This window comes from Panthera onca, chromosome B2 (genome assembly GCF_046562875.1).
Source record: "Panthera onca isolate mPanOnc1 chromosome B2, mPanOnc1 haplotype 2, whole genome shotgun sequence".
Lineage (NCBI taxonomy): Eukaryota > Metazoa > Chordata > Mammalia > Carnivora > Felidae > Panthera > Panthera onca.
Window position 1 is genome coordinate 30,417,359 of NC_138343.1, and position 19,031 is coordinate 30,436,389.

Here is a 19,031-nt window from a genome sequence, read left to right on the forward strand (position 1 = left end):
GAAAAGTGAATAAAACACAAAAGAGGGAGAAGATTGATTTATTTTTCAATGCTCAGCCCCTCTCTCCCAAAGGCAGAGCCCACTAAACAAAACCTGAGGATCTAGAAACTGGGCAGACCCCAGGAAGTAAAAGCCAAAGTACGTATGTCTAAGTTCAGACTTAGCAATAGACCATGATCAGACCTTACCAAGGTCACAACTCAAGGTTCATGTATGTCCTTAGGTCCCGCTCCCAGGCCCTGTCCTTCTCCTCCTGCTTTCTTTCCTCCCTGCGGCTCAGTGTGGTCACCCGAGGGGTTCTCTCCCTCCCAGCCACAGCCCGAGTATCCCGAGCCAGGAAGTGTGTGACTCGGGGTTGGGGCACTGATCTGTAGCCTAGTCCTTCTTGGTCCCTCTTGAGGACAGTGGGGATGGGGTTGGTGCGGCCCTCACCCCGGGGTCCCAGCCCCATTCCAGGCTCCCAGCCTCCCCTCAGCAGCAGCTTGAAGCCTGGGCTGGAGGTGGGCACCCCAAGGGTCAGGTTGGGGGACCTGATATCGCGGGACAGTGACAGCAGGTGAGCAGTGGATGTACAATGGTTAGAGTCTTGGAAGTGGGCATCGCAGGTCTCACAGTACCGGGGGCAGGGTGATTGTGACCTGGAGAGAAAAAAGAGAAAGAGTTGAGGGCAGGGGAAGGGTTGAGGCCTCAGAGGGGGGTGGCAAGGTGGGAAGTCCTTCTAGTCTTTCTGTTAAAAAACAAACTGCCTTCCAATCCACTTAGCAATGAGGGACCCAGAGGGGAACAGCTAGGAGAAGAAATAGCAACCAGGCTTCACAAGCTCTTGGCAAAGCATAATTATTTATAAGGCACTTATTACACGGGAAGCATCGTTCTAGTACTTTACATACATTGGCCCATTAAATCCTAACAACCCTACAACAAAAGTGATCTTATTGCCCCCATTTCTCAGATAAAGAAAATGAGGGACATAAAAGTTAGATTAATTGCCCAAGTAAGTAGTCAGAATTTGGACCCAGGGAGCTCATGTTCATTACTACTCTACTACACTGCCTTATCAGCCTACACTGGGGGACTGGGGAGAGAACCCTTCAGCTCTGTTCTGGACCCTCTGGTATAGAGGGGCTAGGAAAGACAGAACACACTGAAAGAGGCATGGGCTAAGGCTTCCCCTCACCGGTTCTCTTGACTCCTTGTCTCTCCATGGCTCTCTCTGACCATGCGGGCCACCTCAGGGAAGCCTGCTTCTTCAGCCAGCTGAGCAGCATCCTTGCCACCCAGCTCACAGACCCCTACCCAGGCAGCTCCACGGCCCAGGAGATAGCGCACAGCAGCTCCCTGGCCTGCTCGAGCAGCACACATCAAGGGGGTCCACCAGAAGGCATCCCGAGCATTGATGTTGCCCCCAGCTCCCCCTGCCTCACGGGGATCCAACAGCCTTCTTAGTTCTGCCAGGTCACCCTCTTGGGCTGCCCTCAGTATCCACTGGGTCATTTTGTCCTCCGCCTCAAGGGATCTCCTTTGTCCATGTCCTCCTGAGGTTCCTGCAGCAGCTTCCCTCATTATTCTTCTCTTCTTCCTCTTTCTCTTACTGGCAGGTTCAGGCTGAGATCTCTGGGATTCAGGGGCGCTGCTTTCGTCGCCAATCAGGGCCTCATAGAACGCCCGGGCTGCAGCCCCATCCAGGGTGGGCTCCAGCTCTTCAGGCTGTGACTGCTGCTGCCCATCTTTCCAGAGGTCACTGGCACTGGTGGCCGGGGTGAAGGTGATGAGGGAGGGCCTGGACATGGCTCTTGGGTAAACTGGGAGGATGAGACTAGACAAAGGGAGGCTGAGACAAGCAAGCCAATCGCTTCGTGGCTCTGCATTGACCAGAGCCACCTCCGGAGACCTGCTGGGATGAGGAAAAATACTCTTAAAGTCAAAAAACCCTCTCACTCCCTAAGTAAGCCCACAACCTAGGACCCTGCAGGGCCTAAGGAGCATAGGTCATGTGGAAAAACAGAACCCTACAATAACAGCCCATGCCCCTTACTAAAGGTTAATTTAACAAAGACTCAGTGAGAGTTGCCACCAACCCCATCCTCAACAACAATAAATAAAAACAGCTTCTATCTAAAACTATTTGACCACCAGTTAAGACATACCATTAAGGAAACAATCAGCCTGGCCCTTTAAATCTTCCTTGATCCTATGGTCGGGGTATTCTTCCCAAACAAGAACAGACTTTAACACTTCTACAGGAAGCAAGGAGCTGATTTAAGGGAGAAGCTCCAGTCTTGGTAGTCTCCGTACAGCAAATAGCACTACTTTAAGCAAAGGAGCTGACGATCAAATAGCCACACGACCCCTAACACGCATGCGGGACTGGAAAATAAAAAAACAAAACAACACAAAACATTACTTGAGGACGCAGGCCTGTGCTAAGCGCCAGGTTCAGCTTCCCCACCCTGGGACCTTTTCTAGAGCAACCGCTCAAAATGCCACGTGCTTAAGTAACGCGAGGACAGAGTCTGTCGGTTGGGGTCCTACTTTTACATAACGCCCCCACAATGCCTCTCGCCTCCCTGAATGTGGCCCCCTCTCCGAGCTCATTTTTTGGAACTGGGAAACCACTCTGAGTTAAGAAAGGCTCTGAGTTGGCGGAAGGAAACCTGTGGAATGCACAGAAGCTGTGAAATGAAATGACATCACCCTGCCCCTCACCATTATTCCGACCAGGGTTCGAAGGTCATACTTAGTGCCCGCAGCATAAGGCCCCCTTCAAGCCCTAAGAGGAAATGGAGAAGTGCAAGGGGACAAGCAACAGAATGGCTGGCGCCACCTCAGGTTAGAGCACGGGGCCGTCCCGGTTCTCACATCGCTCACCTCAGCAGAGCCCACCCTACCGACGTCCCTCAGCAGGGAGCCCGGCCTCACCTCCCGCCCGAGGAGACCAGACCCCGGAGTGAAACACAGCGTCCCCCCCCCCGCCACCGCGAAGCCTCCAGTGGCTGGCCTGACTCGGGCGAGGAGCTCGATAGGCAATAAGGACCGGCCGGTTAGCCGGGGATGAGGTCAGTCCCCTGAGTAGGAGAGGAGCGCCTGGGACACAACCTCGCTGCGTGAGGGGAGCTGCAGGAAACCAACCAGCCAGCCAGCCTCGTTCACTTCCCCGCCCCCTCACGGCCCCTCAGTCGCGGGATCCTACGACTATATTTCCCAAGTGCCCCGGCCCAGAACGGGTACTGGACTTCCGCTTCCGGTGGCACCCCGCTGCGCTCGCCCCCGAGCGTCTGGCTCAGGGGCCTCGCGACACAAGGGTCGTGCGTGGGTCATTCTGGGATTCGTAGTTCACCTCTCCCTCGCTTCGCCAGTTTCTTTTTACCGGGGACTCCATCTCCCGGCGTTCGCTGCGGCGCCCGACCCTTGGCGCTTGCGCGTTGCCCTCTCCCCACCCTCCCCGATTTCCACTCCCCCCACCCCACTTCGCCTGCCGCGGTTGGGTCCGCGGCCTGCGTTGTAGCCGTCGCGGTTTCTTGGAAGCGGCAACTCCCCTCCCCCACCCTGGTCCCGGTCCCCGTCCAGCCGGTGAGTCTGAGGTAGTCGCCGCGCCTAGCCCCCTGCCCTTAGGCGCGGCACATGGGGTCTCCGCGCCTTGATGTGGGGGTGGGGAAGGAAGTGACCCGGTCCGGAACCGGGGGAGAGAGGGATGGCCTGAGGGGCGGAGGTGGCATGTGGGGACTCCTGTGAAAGGGACTTCACGGCCACCCCCAGGCCATGAGAGAAAAAGGGTCCCAGCTCTTGCACGGAAAGGATAAACTTCGGGACCCTTGGGAAAGGCGCCAGGGACATGCAGAGACCGTCGGGGTAGGGAGCTCGAGCCTGGGGCTCTGCTGGAGTTGACAGGAAGGGAGAGTGGGCTGGTCTTCTGGAGCGATAGGGATGTGGGTAGGACTGGTGGGTCAAGACTTGTCGGTTTCTTGAAAGCGGTGGGACTCCAAAGAATCTCTGATCTCAGAGAAAAGGGGCTGAGATGTGAATAAGAGGGGCCGGAGAGAGGTGCTCTAGAGTCTGGGATCCTTTAAGAAAAGGTTGCCCCAAATTCTTCCATGGTTAGAGATCTAAGTGTGGGAGGAGGGAGGATACCAGAGGCAGGGTGGGAGAGCTTGGACTTAACTTACACTCTCTTTTTTCCCAGCTGACGTGAAGATGAGCAGCTCAGAGGAGGTGTCCTGGATTTCCTGGTTCTGTGGGCTCCGTGGCAATGAATTCTTCTGTGAAGTGAGTTCTCAGTCTCCCAGCCGTCTCTACACAAAGTTTGGCATTATATTTTCCCACATATTTAGCTTCCACACGCTTCTCTTACAGGCTTCCATAGAAACTTTTCCTGTCAAGGAAGAGTCCCGTCAGTAACTCCCCTCACTAATTTGTGAAGTGGCAAGACTTCCCAGGTCCCAAACCTGTTACCCTCTGTAACATGGGACAAGTCAACCCTTTTATTGTTATTAAAGTTATTATTAGACTGGTACTGGGAGTGCTTCCCTTTGGGGTCTATTAGAATTAAAATGTCACATGTGAAAATGCTTTGTAATGTGGAAAATTGTCTACTGATAATATAAAGGGTCGTAACTATCCACAGGACTGAAGCTGTTGAGTCTCCACTTTCCTTAGAGACCTAGCTGCTCTTAAGGAGAGGACAAAACTGGTTCCTAGGGATGAGGGCAGGAGTAGGAACAGGGCTTTTGAAAGGAATGTGTCTTTAAGTAGGAGATTGTTGTAGCTGCTTATCTGTAGAAAAGAAAAGCCAAAGCTTTTATGGGAAGGCTATGTATCTGAACTGGGGAGAGAGACTCAAGTACTTCTGCTGAGTTGGGGTTGAGGAATAAGGGGAAACCAAAGCAGTTGTGTTAAGAATAAGGCACCGGTTAGAGCAACGTGCCCAAGTCAAAGCTGAGGATTCTGCTGTGGGTTTCATCTTGACTTCTACATCCTGACAGGTGGATGAAGACTACATCCAGGACAAATTCAACCTCACTGGACTCAATGAGCAGGTGCCTCACTATCGACAAGCTCTAGATATGATCTTGGACCTGGAGCCTGGTGAGGCACCCTCAGTGTTGTTTAGTGTGTATATGTTCGTGGTTTTGTTTTTTATTTTTTGTTTTTTCCGTGTTCCTGTTTATCTGCTTCTTGGATTTCCATATTTCCTTTCGGTTCTCTGTCTTTATCCAAAGTCCCCTACTTCATTTTGGTCTCCCATCTGACTCTTGCCCAGTTTTGTGACTTACACCTCCTGTTCCCACACTCTGGTCCTGTAACTTGGCTCTGTCTCCTAATGCTAGTTTCTCCTTGGGTCACCTTTCCTGCTTTTTTTTTTTTTTGCCTTGCACCTTTCAGTTCCATCTTCTGCGTTGACATCTTTGCATTTATGTGTTGAGGCGGGGTTGGAAGGGAGAGAGAGCAGAGGCTGAAGAGATGTGGAAAGAAGGCAGAGCTGCCTTGGGTTGGTGGAAGGGTCAGAGGCCCAGGTTTCTGGGTCAAATGCTCAGGTGATGGGTGACTTAAAGATGGGTGCGGGGCGCACTGAGTAGCTGGCAATCCCTGGCAGTGGGTGGGGCATCTAAGAAAGCTGTAAGACAAGTGGTTGCAATTGGCCGGGGCTATGTTTCAGATGAAGAGCTGGAAGACAATCCCAACCAGAGCGACCTGATTGAGCAGGCAGCCGAGATGCTTTATGGATTGATCCACGCCCGCTATATCCTCACCAACCGTGGCATCGCCCAGATGGTGAGGCCTCTGCTCCCACTTGACTCCTCTGAGGCAATAAGGGAAACAGAGGTTCCTGCAGCACAGGAGTCAAACGTTTCAACCTTGTCAAGGAATGTAGCCGAGAAGAGGGGAAGAACCCCACAACCTGGCCCTGGGAATTAAATCCTAATTGGGGTTTGTGCTGATTGAGGTGTTTTTGGGGAGGGAGACATGACCTTGGACAGGGAGTTGTTGCAGTCTGCCTTTTCCTTAGGGAACAAACAGCAAATGGCTCTGATGGTCTGTACCCTGCCTAACTGGAGGAAAGGAAGCAGGGGAGTATGAGGGCCTCTCTGGGCCTGCTTAGAAGGGGTCTCTGGACAGAGGCAGGAGTTGGGGACAGAGTGACGTGGCTTGGGCTGAGGAGGGGATTGCCTCTTCTCTTCAAACCTACCCACCAACCCCTTTCATTTTATTCACCTCAGTTGGAAAAGTACCAGCAAGGAGACTTTGGCTACTGTCCCCGTGTGTACTGTGAGAATCAGCCAATGCTTCCCATCGGTGAGTGTTAGAGAAGGGGAAGGAGGCCACATCAAATGGCAGGTCCTCTGGGAAGGAGTTGGGGTTCAGCAAGTCGGGGCCTCTGTGTGGGAGGGAGGTTGGGCAGGGTTGGGGATGCCCGGCCTGCTGAGTCTGGCTGTCTCCCAGGCCTTTCGGACATCCCAGGTGAGGCCATGGTGAAGCTCTACTGCCCCAAGTGCATGGACGTGTACACACCCAAGTCATCGAGGCACCATCACACGGACGGCGCCTACTTCGGCACCGGTTTCCCTCACATGCTCTTCATGGTGCACCCTGAGTACCGGCCCAAACGGCCCGCCAACCAGTTTGTGCCCAGGTGGGGAGCAGGGCTAGAGTCACCACGGGTCGAAGGAAAGGTTCGGGATTCCCCAGAGAGAAGGGAGGACAGGGCATGGTCCTTTCTTGAGGTTTGCTTCTCCCACAGCGAGTGACCTTGGGGAAGGTATTTGATTGCCTGTGCCTCAGTTCCCTTATCCATGAAACGGGGGTGATGACAGTACCTGCCCGATGGAGTGTATTTAAATATATCTGACAGAGTATATTTAAATAATGAGTTGTTTTGAATAATATTTGGCAGTGGAAGTACCATTTAAACGATAACTTTTTGCCATCATCTCGGGCGCTCAGCCTTTTGCCAGGAGAAAGTGTGGTTTATCTTTCTGGAACATCATGTGTACTGGGAAGAACAGTTTGGTGTTCTGTTGAAACAAGTGCGCACAGAAGCAAGCAGTCACGTTCCTGTATGTGTGTGTATGTTTACGTATATCCTAGAGTAAGAGTTTTAATGGCTATTTAAGGTATATTTCCCAGTATTCTGGAGGGAAGATGTTTGGGAACCACTGTCCTTAAGCACTTAGCAGACCCATGGAGAAGTTGGGGCGGGGAGGGGGAAGTGCAGGCCACTGGCAGGGCCAGAGTGGGGCTGACCCTACTGCCTCTGATCTGTGCCCTGGCCCAGGCTCTACGGTTTCAAGATCCATCCAATGGCCTACCAGCTGCAGCTCCAAGCCGCCAGCAACTTCAAGAGCCCAGTCAAGACGATTCGCTGATTCCCCACCCAACCTGTCCCTTTGCCTTTAACACCTCTATTCCTTTGCTGCCACCCTTTCAGGAACCCTCTATGGTTTTTAGTTTAAATTAAAGGAGTCATTATTGTGGTGGGAATATGAAATAAAGTGGAAGAAAAGGCCATGAGCTGGTCTGCTGGTGCTTGGGGATGGGGGATGGGAGGGTAGTGCTGTGCTTGATCCCAGGGGCCCTCATGGCCCAGCCCACCCTCAAGTTGAAAACCAGCACAGATTTGTGCCCAGTGGATTTGGGTGATGTTTTTAGCAGTAGAGCAGAACTTCTAGTAGTGGATGCGGAGATGTGCAAGGTCACATGGAAAAGACCTAGGGGAAAATCCACTTTCAAAGACTGGAGACATAATTCGTTCTTTTTTGGCCACCTATGGCTGTACATTTATACTGTAAGGAGTATAATAAACAAAATATTTCGGTTTTGATTTTACAGGGAAAGTGGTCCTGAAATAAATAGAACGGTAAGGGGTGGAAAGAGGGACAAGGTCCAGAGTTGCTGCTGGGTGGTGTCTGTGCGCCCCCTGCTGGGGGAGCTGACACGCTCATCTCAGAAGGACAGGGACCCTGGGCGCCTGGCCCAAGGTTTCCCAGCACAGTAGGGACTCGCTGTATGTGTGGGGAGGACAGCAGGTGGTACCAGAGACAGACACTGGTCCATGGACCGTTGAGGTGTGGGAATAGATCTTTTCAGGGCATGAGAGAGACAGACAACTGGATAAAGGCCCAGGTGTTGTTCTTGTGTAGGCCACTGTTCCCACGTCCAGGAACCTGACCTTGTGGGTGAGGACATGCCGTCCCTCCAGCCAAGTTAATAACTTCCTCCCCCAGCCAAGGAATATAGCTCTGCGTCTACAGCAGCTCCTGCTCAAACTATCAAAATCACCCTGCAAGGAATATGGTCACAGGAAGGTGGGATTTCAGGATACCCCTCAGGGACTGCCCTTCTCAGAATTCCATCATGAAGTTCCATGTACTTGTAGGTGTGCTGGTCATGGTGGGCTTCGCAGTGGGAAAGGGTAAGTGGGGCCCAGGGGCAAGGAGGGGGGAGTGACTGAGTCCAGGAAGGGCGGGGGGTGCTGTAGCCCTCGGTTCACAGGCTCCCTGCAAGGCAGAGAACTTGGAATGAGCCAGCATTCCCATCCTTCCTGTTTTCTGCTTCCCCAGCTCCTGTTTCTGAAGTCCGGACCTGTCACCTCTGCCTCTTAGAAGACCCTTCTACAGGGTGCATTTCAGGCTCAGAGAAGTGCACCATCAGTAGCTCGTCGCCATGCATGGTGATAACCATCTATTATGGTGAGTCAAGTCCCAGGAGGGAGCTGCTGGTGGGATAGCCCGTGGCTTGGTCTCCTCTCCTCTCATAGATGAGGGCTGCTTAGGGCCTGGGGTGCAAGAAGAAGACAGGAGGATCCTGAAAAGAGGAGTCTGGGGTTCTCGGGGGTCAGCTAAGCCAATTTTTCTGGCCCATTCTGAAGGAGTCTGGGCTAGAAGTCAGGTCTGGGTGAGGGATGGGGGGAGTCTACGGTGAGGATACCAGGTTTGGGGACCATGGGAGGCAGCAGGGGTATTAGCTGTTCCCTCTTCTCCAGATACCAAGATACGTTTCTTCATCCGAGGCTGTGGACAGTACAATTCTTACCGCTGCCAGGAAAAACGCAATACCTACTTCTCGGAGTACTGGTACCAGGCCCAGTGCTGCCAGTACGATTACTGCAACTCCTGGTCCAGCCCCCAGCTCCAGAGCTCCCTGCCTGATCCCCCTGCTGGGGCCTTGGCCCTACCCCTGTCGGAGTCCCAAATCCAGTGGTTCTACAAGGCTCTGAACCTCTCACTGCCCCTACCCACCTTCCGTGCTGGGAAGGAGCCGGAAGGCCTCGACCCCCTAGCCACCCTGCCCCTGAACCTGAGCTTGTCCATCACTGACCTGCGCCACATATACTTATCTCTCAACAGCTCAGGACTTTTGGTTCTTCCCTGGGCTGGGCCCTGATGCCTTACCCTCCTTGGATTTTACTCTTCCAGCATCTCTCTCCTAACACCCCAGCACCTAGTGCTGCCCTCCTAGAACACCCACATTTTCTGGTCTGTGATTTTTCAGGCCTCCCTTCCTCTGTGCTTCCAGCATCTGTATGGCTTTGGTCTCATTTCCTTCCCAGAAACTGCTGTGGCCCTGCACCAGTACTCTTCTTTCTCCTAGAAAATACCAAGTTCACTTTCTGCCCAGGTTGACCTAGGGAAGGCACAGTGGTTTCCTCGTGCCTTTCCCATCTTCTGAGTCCATCAGCCCCCTCATCTTTCCAATCCCCTGTCAGTCCGGCCACCTGCTATCTCCATTCAGGTCTGGTTGTAGATTGCAGCCCATGCCTATCTTAAGACCCAGACTGAAGTTGTAGCAAGAAGAATGAAGCGTAGACATCTGTGCAGATTTCCTGACTAGACACTCTGGTGTGCCTACTTCACTGCCTCCACCTCTACTCCTGCCCTGGTTTCCTGCTTCTCTCCTTTTGCCACCGTCTCTGGCCTCCTCAGCCCCACTTCACATCACTGAGTCCTGACACCCACTTCCATAGGTTCCAGGGGAGAGGAGAGGCGAGGGTCTGCCCTGCTCTGCACTATATCTCCCGCTTACTCTCCAGAACCTCCACAATAAATGGACTGGGCTAAGTCTGTGTCACACTGTTGATGGGGTCAGGCTCAGATATGGACAAGTGTAGACCTGTTAAAGTTAATTGGGCATGGGGAGCAAACAGTTTACAGCCTGGCCCACTCCACTTGGCCTTTGTGGCTTTCTCATGGCCTGCCCCCAAAGGGCTTGTATCCATCCACCTTCTGATTAGCTAGGACTTCTCCCAGCCTTTAACTTACTCCACAGGGGCACCTGTCTGGTTCAGTCAGTAGAGCATGTGACTCAATCTTGGGGTTATAAGTTTGGACTCCACATTGGGTGTAGAGATTACTTAAAATCTTTAACAAAACAAAACCAAAAAACTTTGCCCTACAAAACCTAGAGAATTAAACCCTGGTTACATTGGCTTTTCCATCTAACAGAGGAGGAAAAACTCTCCTTAAAACCAGAAAAACTCAGGAGCAAACCAAAGAATCCAGGCCTGTATCTGAGAGTCCCCTGGTGCTGAGGAACCTGGGTTCTTGCCTGTTCTTTTAGGATCCTGGCACCCAGGACCACCTCTTTAGGGAGCTAGGTTTGGGGGTTGGGGATGTTCAGAAATTATACAGGTGAGGCTGCAGTTTAGGTCTTTGATTTTAATGTTTTATTTTTGGAAAACTACAAGCCTACAGAAAACAGTAGTGCATATTCATAACTTTTTTCATACATGCAGTTAAACACACTGTTCTGGGTGTGGTGTTATTGAGTACAGCCGGGTGCCCACCCTTCTGAATCTCACAACCCAGTGCTGGGGTTGTGAAACCTTTTTCTAAAAAGCAGTGTGCACTTTGTGGTTGGGGGGCCCAATTCCAGCTCCTCTGCCACTTGGGTAAGTTGGTTTCTGTCTCACCTTGGTCACCTGTCAAGGAGGGATAGTACCTCCTAGGATTGAGAGAATGCATGTGTGTGTGCACAGGTGAAAATTAAAGCCTCAAAAATAGACACATGGGACAAAGGTACCTACAGATTGTAGCATTTATGTATATATGTATTACTACTACTTAAAAAAAAATGTTTGTTTATACTGGCGCCTGGATGACTCAGTTGGTTAAACATCCGACTCTTGGTTTCAGCCCAGGTCATGATCTCACAGTTCGTGAGATTGAGCCCCACATCGGCTCTGCTGACAGCATGGAGCCTGCTTGGGATTCTCCGTGTCTCTCTCTGCCCCTCCCCTACTCATTCTCTCCCCTCACCTCTCAAATCCATAAAGTTAAAAAATAAAATAACACTTTTATTCATTTTGACAGAGAGAGAATCCCAAGTAGGCTCTGTGTTGGCAGCACAGAGCCCAATGGCAGGGCTCAAACTCACACCACGAGATCATGACCTGAGCCAAAACCAAGAGTCAGACGCTTAACCAACTGAGCCACCTAGGTGCCCCACTACTTTTTAAAGTAATCTCTATCCCCAATGTGGGGCTTGACTCACTACCCCGAGTTCAAGAGTCACATGCTCTACCAACTGAGCCAGCCAGACACCCCTGGCCTATTTTTAAGCCTCTGCTAAAACATACCAAAGCTTACACATACCATAATGTGGGTTTTTCTAAACTTCACACCCGGATTACCAGTCCTCAAGTCACTATAAAGGCCTATATCAGCACCCAAAGCAACCTTCGTGCACCCTCCCAGGCACTTCTAACTTGGGTAGCCACTGTCCTGAGTTGTAGCTGCTTAGAGGAATTTTGTCTGTGTGCTTGGTACAAAGGGCATCATGCAGCATATACTCTTACACAACATTTTGCACATATGTTAGCAGAGATCCCTGGCCCTTTAAATAGCCTATGCTCTGGCAGGAAACCCCAATATTAATTGGTAGGTCAGAGAGCAGTGGGGGGGGGGGGGGCGGTGTACAAAAATAAGTACAAACCTTCAGTGTGCCCCCCTGTCTGGGCCCACTTTCCCCCCATCATCTCTGACTTCAGTGTAGAAGTCTAGGTTTATACAGCTCTAGCAAGTCAAACTAGAGGATGGTCTCAGAGGCTGAGGAACCCAAGGCCCAAGATTCGGCAGTAACTTCCCACATGGTCCTTGAGGGAAGCTGAGCCTGGGTTCCAGCCAGGGCTCCACTAGATCTAGCGGCTCTTCCACAGGGTGCTTCCCGCCCCCCCCCCTCCCTGGGCCTGGTCCCAGGCCTCATAGCTCCACTCCTGCCAGCCCTCACCTCCCACGTCGTGGACCTCCCCCCACCCAGGCCCCACATAGCACTGCCAAGGGTGCCCACTGCCCTTTTGCCCTTCACCACAGAAAGGCTTCCAGTTCTTCACCTTTTGTTCCTAGAGCTGAATCCAAGACATGGAGGCCGGGCAGAAGCAGAGCTCAACAGAGCTGGGAGCCCCGAGGTGGGGCAGTCAGGTGGGACCTCAGCTTTCCTCAGCCTCCACCACTATCAGAAGAGAGAGACGAGCTCTACAGTTTGTACACCAATTTATTTGGGAGGAACACCTGGGGACTTGAGGCTAGAGAGGCCCATGGTGGGAGAAGGGGCAAAGCAAGGCCAAGAAGCAGCTGAGAGATGGGAGGAGAGAAGAGTAAAGCCACCAAACCGTGAGGACTTGAAGGGAAAACTCAGAGAATTCTGGAGAGGGGACCTGGGGGAGGGGCTGAGTGGGAAGAGGGGTGTTGGGTGTCAGCTAGGAGGCCGATAGGGCCGGTAAAAGGGACTAGAAGTTGTTCTGGCTCTGCCACCCAGATGGAAATCAGGAAGATGGATGGCAACTAGCAGGGTTTTATTCTAAAAGTCTCTGCAGAAGTTCTAAGGAATATAGAACACTCTGTTCTGAGGGTTATTGCAGAACTCCAGGAAGCAGCATCGAGAAAATATCCAGAAGCCAAACACTGGAGAAGAGCGGGTATACGAACAATCACTCATCTGCTCCTTGCGGCGGCAGTCACTCACCATGATGTCAGAACCACTGCCTGGGGAAGGATGGCAGCCACCAGTGATACAGACATCTCAGGTCCCAGGCACAATCCCAGACTCTTCCATCCCCTCCCTCCACATGGACTTACCATCACTGATCCCACACCCTTCCCTGACCCCCCCCCCCCCCCAAATGCCAAGATTCCTGGAACTGGACAGGGGCAGGGAATGCCAGGGAGTCACCAGCTATGGATCCCGTGGAAGGTTGGTGGGAAAGAGCCATTCAAAATAAAGTGATGCGGGGCACCTGGGTGGCTCGGTTGGTTAAGCATCAGGCCATGGTCTCACAGTTCGTGAGTTCAAGCCCTGCATCTGGCGCTGTGCTGACAGCTCAGAGCCTGGAGCCTGCTTCAGATTCTGTATCTCCCTCTCTCTGCCCCTCTCCCACTTGTGCTCTCTCTGTCTCTCTCTCTCAAAAATAAATAAATGTTAAAAAGTTTTTAAAAATACAGTGATGGTTGGAGGGGGCTGAGTTGGGTCTTGCTGGGGGAGAACCAGCACTTCAGCTGGGACCATATAAAAAAAAGTTGGGAGATGTATTGGAGGTCAGATTGCAAAGAAAAGGTGTTTATCATCATTTTATGGAACAAAAGTAAGAGAAGATGGTATCTCTTGCTATTATATATATATTAGAGGGGGGAAAAATGTGTTCACAGGGACATTCATTCCTGCCCTGCTTGAGAGAGGAAAAAATTAGAAGCAACCTACAGATCCGTCAATAATGGGATTGTCAAACTCTGCTATGCCCGTGCCATGGAGAACCATGCAGCAGGTCAGAAGAACAGGGAAGCTGTTTACAAACTGATATGGAAACTTAAAATTCCCATGACTGTTCATTTTAAAAAACCAAGTGCAGGGTGCCAGGGTGGCTGAGTCAGTTGAGCATCTGACGCTTGATTTTGGCTCAGATCGTGATCCTGGGGTCATGGGATCGAGGCCCACGTTGGTCTCTGTGCTGAGTGTGGGGCCTACTTAGGATTCTCTCTCTCTCTCTCTCTCTCTCTCTCTCTCTCTCTCTTTCTCTCTCTCCACCCCCCCCCTCTTCCTCCCTCACTCCCTCTGTCTCTACCTCTCTCTCTCAAAAATAAATAAATAGATGATAGATAGATAGATAGATAGATAGATAGATAGAGGCACCTGGGTGGCTCAGTCAGTTAAGCATCTGATTTCAGCTCCGGCCATGATCTCGTGGTTTATGAGTTCAAGCCCTGCATTGGGCTCTGTGCTGACAGCTCAGAGCCTGGAACCTGCTTCAGATTCTCTCTCTCTCTCTGTCTCTTTCTCCGCCCCCCCTCTAAATAAACATTTTTAAAAGTTTTTAATAAATAAAAAATTAATAAAAATGTATAAAAAGCAAGTGCACACCAGTGTTTACAGTGGTATGCTACTGTTTATGGAGGAAAGAAAAAGAGGTGAAACAACATTTCCATAGAGTGAGATGTACACAAAAGATCACAGAAAGGATATCAAGAATGTGGAAAGATGTGGGGCATCTGGCTCGCTCAGTCAGTAGAGCATGTGACTCTTGATCTCAGGGTTGTAAGTTCGAGCCCCACGTTGGGTGTAGGGATTACTTAAAAATGAAAAAAAAAAATCTTTAGGAAAAAAAAGAGAATAGGAAGATTAGTTTTGTGTTGTTTGTGCATGAGAGCTGGGTGGCTTGTGCCAGGAGTGGGAGGGAGACTTCTCTTTGATGCGGTTGAGTACTCTGATACTGAACCAAAAGCATAATGAAAGGATTGAATTTTAATTTGAAGGCAAGTTTAGGCAGTGGTTGTTAAGAGCACCATCTCCGGAATCACCACAAATTGTGGTTCAGCTTCTAGGAGAGTTGGGCAAGATTTTGACCTTTCTGGGCATCTGTTTCCTCATCGGTAAAATGGGGATAACAATAATAAAAAACCTGTCTGAGAGGGTGGTAAGTGCTTAGAACAGTGCTGGCACATAATGTGTTCTGTGTTTGTTAAAAAGAGCGGAGGAGGGGCCCCCAGCTGCTCAGTCAGTAGAGCATAGGACTCCTTGATCTAGGAGTTGTGAGTTCAAGCCCCATGTTGGGCATTGAGCCCACTAAAAAAAGCAGGGGTGGAGGGCGGGGAGTGAGGGATCGTGTGGAAGAGCAGGCATGAGAAACAGGGACTGCAGTTTCAGGAAGTTGAAACTGAGGTGGAGCCGTCCAGAGGGCAATTTCACATGACAATTTGGCCTAACATTCAAATTCATAAGGAAGCAGAGCAAATCCTCTGGGGAGAGTGAAGTGGGAAGACAGCTAATGCCTAAATTTTGGTGAACATGAACCATTAGGGGTCTCCCTGAACAGACAGAGAGAAGGCAGCCTGAGGAGAAGCCAGGGGATCTAGTGATCACAAGCCTCCCCCACAAGGCCGGGTGCTGTAAGAAACGCATACGCCATGGGGCGCCTGGGTGGCTCAGTCGGTTGGGCGTCCGACTTCAGCTCAGGTCATGATCTCACGGTCCGTGAGTTCGAGCCCCGCGTCGGGCTCTGTGCGGACAGCTCAGAGCCTGGAACCTGCTTCGGATTCTGTGTCTCCCTCTCTCTCTGCCCCTCTCCTGCTCTGCTCTGTCTCTCTCTCTGTCTCAAAAATAAATAAAAACATTAAAAAAAGAAACGTGGACACCAGCCAGCCCCATGAGGGAACAGGAGGGGTGGAAGTGGAGACAGAGAATGGCTCTGAAGGTGAGGAAGGAGAGAGCATGACGGAGCACTATCTAGGTAGGGGTTGTAGGAACCAGACTGTGGGGTACAGCTGAGAGGTGCAGCTCAGGAATGGGCCGGGCCAAGGACAAGCAGCTCACTGTTCTTTATGAGCAGAGTCATGCAGCTGCTGCCAGGGGGGGCAAGGCAGATGTCAGATCCCAGAAGGCATCCCAACTCCTTGGTCTCCAAGAGGCATCGATAGCAGCGCAGATATTTGGAGAACTGAGCTGGATGAGGGGGTTCCGGATTGACAGGATCAAAATTACCTAGAACACAGAGCAACACTGACTCCAACCCCACCTAATTTCCAGGCTGGTCAAGCCCATTCTTCCCTCCCCAGCTTCCCGTCTCAGAAAACCATGAAATCACCAGTTCTTTAAAACCATCTGGCTTAATCCTCTATCAGAGGTTTTCGTCAATGTTAAAACCTCCATTCTCTGCTCTTATACCTCCTGAAATAAGGAACTCATTAAGGAATTCATTTACTCATTCAACATGTATTTTGAGGTACTACCATGTGCCCAGCACTCGGCAAGCTCCTACGTTCAAAGACTAAGCAGAGGCAATTAATTCCAGCTCTGGGCAGTTCTGTGAGGACAGTTCTTCTTCTGGGACTTGGTTTCACAGTCCCCCCACCCCTATGGACCCCCTTTTGAATATACTTTCTTAATCTGTAATGTTCAGTGAAAACAAGAGTGCATCACCACAGGACAAGAGGAATCTATGCTTTGTGTGGACAGGAGACTTCGAGTGGCCCCCCATCACATTATCTGTTTGGTGGTCTAATCACTGGAAAGACCCATATTAAACTTTGTCCACCAAAGCCTTCCCCACCTACATGTATATATGCTCCCTCTTCCTCTTGTTCCAGGCCCAGATCACATGTCAGTGAGTCCCCAGACCCAGCAGAACACTTAGTGTGAGGCAGATACTGAACAAACACTTTGAATCCTGTTTCTATATAGACGGTGTTTTGCAGCCATGTTGAGGAGGTTATCAGGCTAGATTCAGCCTTGTTCTACTGGGTGGATCCCGGTTCTGTTATCTAGCATGTTCACAGAATCCTCCCTATTCTGTACTGCCCCAAATTTAAATGGAGTCCTTTCAATATCTCCATTTAGGTCACTGCTGTTGAGACAGCCCTGGGGTAATAACTAGAGATCTCCCTCAGAGTGAACAGCAGTCCATTACCAGTCCCTAGGCATTATCTCACCAAGTCCATCCATCCCATCTTTCTCTCTGCTTGGTTTTACCTGAGCATCCTGGGAAGATGTGCCCAAACAGACACCTGGTATCTGTGGGTCTCTCTATCCAGCAGACCAGGAGACCCTTCTGACCCCTTAGAGCCACTTACCAAACACCAAGCTCCTCATGACCAGCACTATTAAAAGGACCATGTACAGGGCTTGGGAGGTGCTATGAAGGCCAATGGGCTCCATACTCCGGCTACCTGCAGGGCCTGCTGCCTACTACCCTCCAGTTGGGGCTTATATTGGTGAAAGAGAAGTTGGCCAAGAGGAAAGAGAGAGGCAACACCCATTTGGGGTGGAAATCAGTGCCAGAACAGCCAGAGAAACAGAGTGTCCTCACCCACGGCCACTCTAAGACCTAACATCCTGGCTTGGGGACAGGACCCAGACAAAAGGGGAATGAGAGGGAAACTTTTTTTTCATATTTATTCGACAGAAGTTTACTGAATCACTGTATCAGGTGTTGGGGATACAACATTACACAAAATCCCTGCCCCACAGAGCTGTCTAGTGGGGGAGACAACAAACAATGATGGGGGGAGGGAGGAGGAAGGATGAGTACTTCCCGGGAGCACCTGGGCAGTCCTGAGCACTGACCAAAGGAGCAACAAGATCAGAGTTCTGTTTGTAAAAGATTGCCGAGGCCGGGAAACCAGTTAGGAAGCTATTCCTGAGTCCAGTCACAAGATGGCGGCCTGGTCTGGCAGAAGAGAGGCAAGGAAAAGACGAATGAATCTGACATTTATTTAGAAGGAAGACTGGACAGATTTGCAGTTAGACTGAATATGGAAAGAGGAAAAGTGGGGGATAGGCTTGCCCAAGGAGGTGATTGGTGGTACCATTTTTCAAGATGGGAACAACGTGGAACTGTCAGAAATCTAGAAGCGAGGACACCTGAGTCCCGACTGACCTATTCAGCCCAGTGGCCCCTGTGGGTTCGAGGTAACTAGCCAGCACCTTTCCTTACGCCCCCTTTTACCCCACCCCGCCTAAGCTCCGCTGCAGGTCAGTGACTCTGATCTCCGGCGCCCACAACGCTCTGGCGCCGGGCTCTCACTCTCCGAGCCTGACTGCACTTCAGGGCTCCTAGGAGGAAGCGGGGGCGGCCCTCTGGCCACGCGCAGTTCTCTGCCCCGGGGGGGGGGGGGGGGGTGCTGGCTGGCAATGAAACCTGGGAAAACATGCCTGGCGTCAGACCTAGCCTTCCGCCCCTAACAGACGCCCAGAGCACCACGCGGCTTCCCTAGAAGGAGGTGCTGTGGCACCACCAACCCACTGGGCCGGAGGCTACGCCGCAACCAAAGAGCGGAGGTGGGCGTCCCAGGAGCCCCGCCCACGTCCTTTGCTGGGGGCCGCCTTTACTCGGGGGTTCGCCCGCTGAGCTCCTTCAAGCGACCAGCTCAGCACGCACCTCGCCAGGTCAGGGTCTCTGAGAGACTCAGGGTTTTCACTTTAAGGGTCGGGGGTTCTGTAGGAAGAGCTCGGCGTACAGGAGCAAACCACCTGCTCCAGTTTCTGGTCTGGAGGTTTGGGGTGCGGCCCTGAGGGAGGGCTCCCTGCTTACAGTCCCAGACCATCCGAGAATCATTTGGCCTCGGGGCGCTGATGGGGAAGATGGGAAGAAATGGACTCAGATTTGAGCCAAGAAAGACGGACAGGAAAGAAGGAATACGAAAGGAAAACGCACGCCACTGCGCGCCCAAGAGCCTTGGGATAAATGAAACCAGACAATTGTATTATTGAAAAGTCGGAGTAATGAAGATTTGGGGGGGAGCGCCTGGCACCTGCATAAATGTCTGCTGAATGAGCGACAGAGTGGTAGACAAAGAGAATCAGAGAGCGGAGGCTCCTCTTGAAGCGAACGGGGCAGAAAGGAGTTAGAAGGGAATTTCACAGCGTCCTCCGAACCCGGCCTCCGAATAGCCAGAGGGAAGATAGGGGCGGTATTTCGAGGCTGGGTTCGGTGCGAGCTGGGAGAGTGGTTCCACGGAAGGGGCGTGGCCTCAGGGCCATTAATCCAGTCCCAGTTTCATTTTGCTACTCCTCAGTCTAAACGGCTGGGCGCGGCCAGTGCGCCTGCCGAGCCT

The 19,031-nt window shown here is 51.7% G+C and overlaps 4 protein-coding genes across 14 annotated transcripts; 2 read left to right on the top strand and 2 right to left on the bottom strand.

Moving 5' to 3' along the window:
* Nucleotides 1–22: 22 nt before the first annotated feature.
* Nucleotides 23–3,239, bottom strand: GPANK1 (G-patch domain and ankyrin repeats 1). Of its 10 annotated transcripts, none has more exons than XM_060615115.3 (4): nucleotides 3,097–3,239; nucleotides 2,148–2,367; nucleotides 1,178–1,894; nucleotides 23–638 (listed from the first exon to the last, which is right to left on the bottom strand). In XM_060615115.3, the coding sequence occupies exons 3-4, from the start codon at nucleotides 1,786–1,788 to the stop codon at nucleotides 194–196; spliced, it is 1,056 nt and encodes a 351-aa protein (XP_060471098.1). In that variant the 5' UTR covers nucleotides 1,789–1,894; nucleotides 2,148–2,367; nucleotides 3,097–3,239; the 3' UTR covers nucleotides 23–193. The 10 variants fall into 10 exon arrangements, with proteins under 10 accessions (XP_060471098.1, XP_060471099.1, XP_060471096.1 ...); XM_060615116.3 differs by having other exon boundaries at nucleotides 1,178–1,891; nucleotides 2,977–3,239; XM_060615113.3 differs by having other exon boundaries at nucleotides 2,977–3,239.
* A 185-nt stretch (nucleotides 3,240–3,424) lies between these two features.
* CSNK2B (casein kinase 2 beta) lies at nucleotides 3,425–7,503 on the top strand. 2 transcript variants are annotated; one of them, XM_060615126.2, is made up of 7 exons: nucleotides 3,425–3,570; nucleotides 4,181–4,263; nucleotides 4,980–5,082; nucleotides 5,654–5,769; nucleotides 6,216–6,291; nucleotides 6,439–6,628; nucleotides 7,271–7,503. In XM_060615126.2, the coding sequence occupies exons 2-7, from the start codon at nucleotides 4,192–4,194 to the stop codon at nucleotides 7,359–7,361; spliced, it is 648 nt and encodes a 215-aa protein (XP_060471109.1). In that variant the 5' UTR covers nucleotides 3,425–3,570; nucleotides 4,181–4,191; the 3' UTR covers nucleotides 7,362–7,503. The 2 variants fall into 2 exon arrangements, with proteins under 2 accessions (XP_060471109.1, XP_060471110.1); XM_060615127.2 differs by lacking the exon at nucleotides 3,425–3,570 and adding an exon at nucleotides 3,827–3,849.
* Nucleotides 7,504–7,615: 112 nt separating this feature from the next.
* Nucleotides 7,616–10,960, top strand: LY6G5B (lymphocyte antigen 6 family member G5B). Its single transcript, XM_060615125.2, has 3 exons — nucleotides 7,616–8,407; nucleotides 8,556–8,684; nucleotides 8,978–10,960. The coding sequence occupies exons 1-3, from the start codon at nucleotides 8,287–8,289 to the stop codon at nucleotides 9,376–9,378; spliced, it is 651 nt and encodes a 216-aa protein (XP_060471108.1). The 5' UTR covers nucleotides 7,616–8,286; the 3' UTR covers nucleotides 9,379–10,960.
* Nucleotides 10,961–12,810: 1,850 nt separating this feature from the next.
* Nucleotides 12,811–17,309, bottom strand: LY6G5C (lymphocyte antigen 6 family member G5C). Its single transcript, XM_060617164.2, has 4 exons — nucleotides 17,289–17,309; nucleotides 17,049–17,160; nucleotides 15,793–15,960; nucleotides 12,811–12,974 (listed from the first exon to the last, which is right to left on the bottom strand). The coding sequence occupies exons 1-4, from the start codon at nucleotides 17,307–17,309 to the stop codon at nucleotides 12,811–12,813; spliced, it is 465 nt and encodes a 154-aa protein (XP_060473147.2).
* Between the last annotated feature and the right edge of the window lie 1,722 nt (nucleotides 17,310–19,031).

Excerpts from the sequence above, each read along its gene's own strand:
- GPANK1 (XM_060615121.3), bottom strand. The coding sequence starts at position 1,788 with ATGTCCAGGCCCTCCCTCATCACCTTCACCCCGGCCACCAGTGCCAGT. Across the intron at positions 639-1,177 it reads ACAAGGAGTCAAGAGAACCG|GTCACAATCACCCTGCCCCC; the intron begins GTGAGGGGAAGC and ends TTTTCTCTCCAG.
- LY6G5B (XM_060615125.2), top strand. The coding sequence starts at position 8,287 with ATGGTCACAGGAAGGTGGGATTTCAGGATACCCCTCAGGGACTGCCCT. Across the intron at positions 8,408-8,555 it reads GGGCTTCGCAGTGGGAAAGG|CTCCTGTTTCTGAAGTCCGG; the intron begins GTAAGTGGGGCC and ends CTGCTTCCCCAG. Across the intron at positions 8,685-8,977 it reads GGTGATAACCATCTATTATG|ATACCAAGATACGTTTCTTC; the intron begins GTGAGTCAAGTC and ends CCTCTTCTCCAG.
- CSNK2B (XM_060615126.2), top strand. The coding sequence starts at position 4,192 with ATGAGCAGCTCAGAGGAGGTGTCCTGGATTTCCTGGTTCTGTGGGCTC. Across the intron at positions 5,083-5,653 it reads GATCTTGGACCTGGAGCCTG|ATGAAGAGCTGGAAGACAAT; the intron begins GTGAGGCACCCT and ends GCTATGTTTCAG. Across the intron at positions 6,292-6,438 it reads TCAGCCAATGCTTCCCATCG|GCCTTTCGGACATCCCAGGT; the intron begins GTGAGTGTTAGA and ends GCTGTCTCCCAG.
- LY6G5C (XM_060617164.2), bottom strand. The coding sequence starts at position 17,309 with ATGTTAGGTCTTAGAGTGGCC. Across the intron at positions 15,961-17,048 it reads CATGAGGAGCTTGGTGTTTG|GTAATTTTGATCCTGTCAAT; the intron begins GTAAGTGGCTCT and ends TCTGTGTTCTAG. Across the intron at positions 12,975-15,792 it reads GACTCTGCTCATAAAGAACA|GCAGTGGTTCTGACATCATG; the intron begins GTGAGCTGCTTG and ends ATCCTTCCCCAG.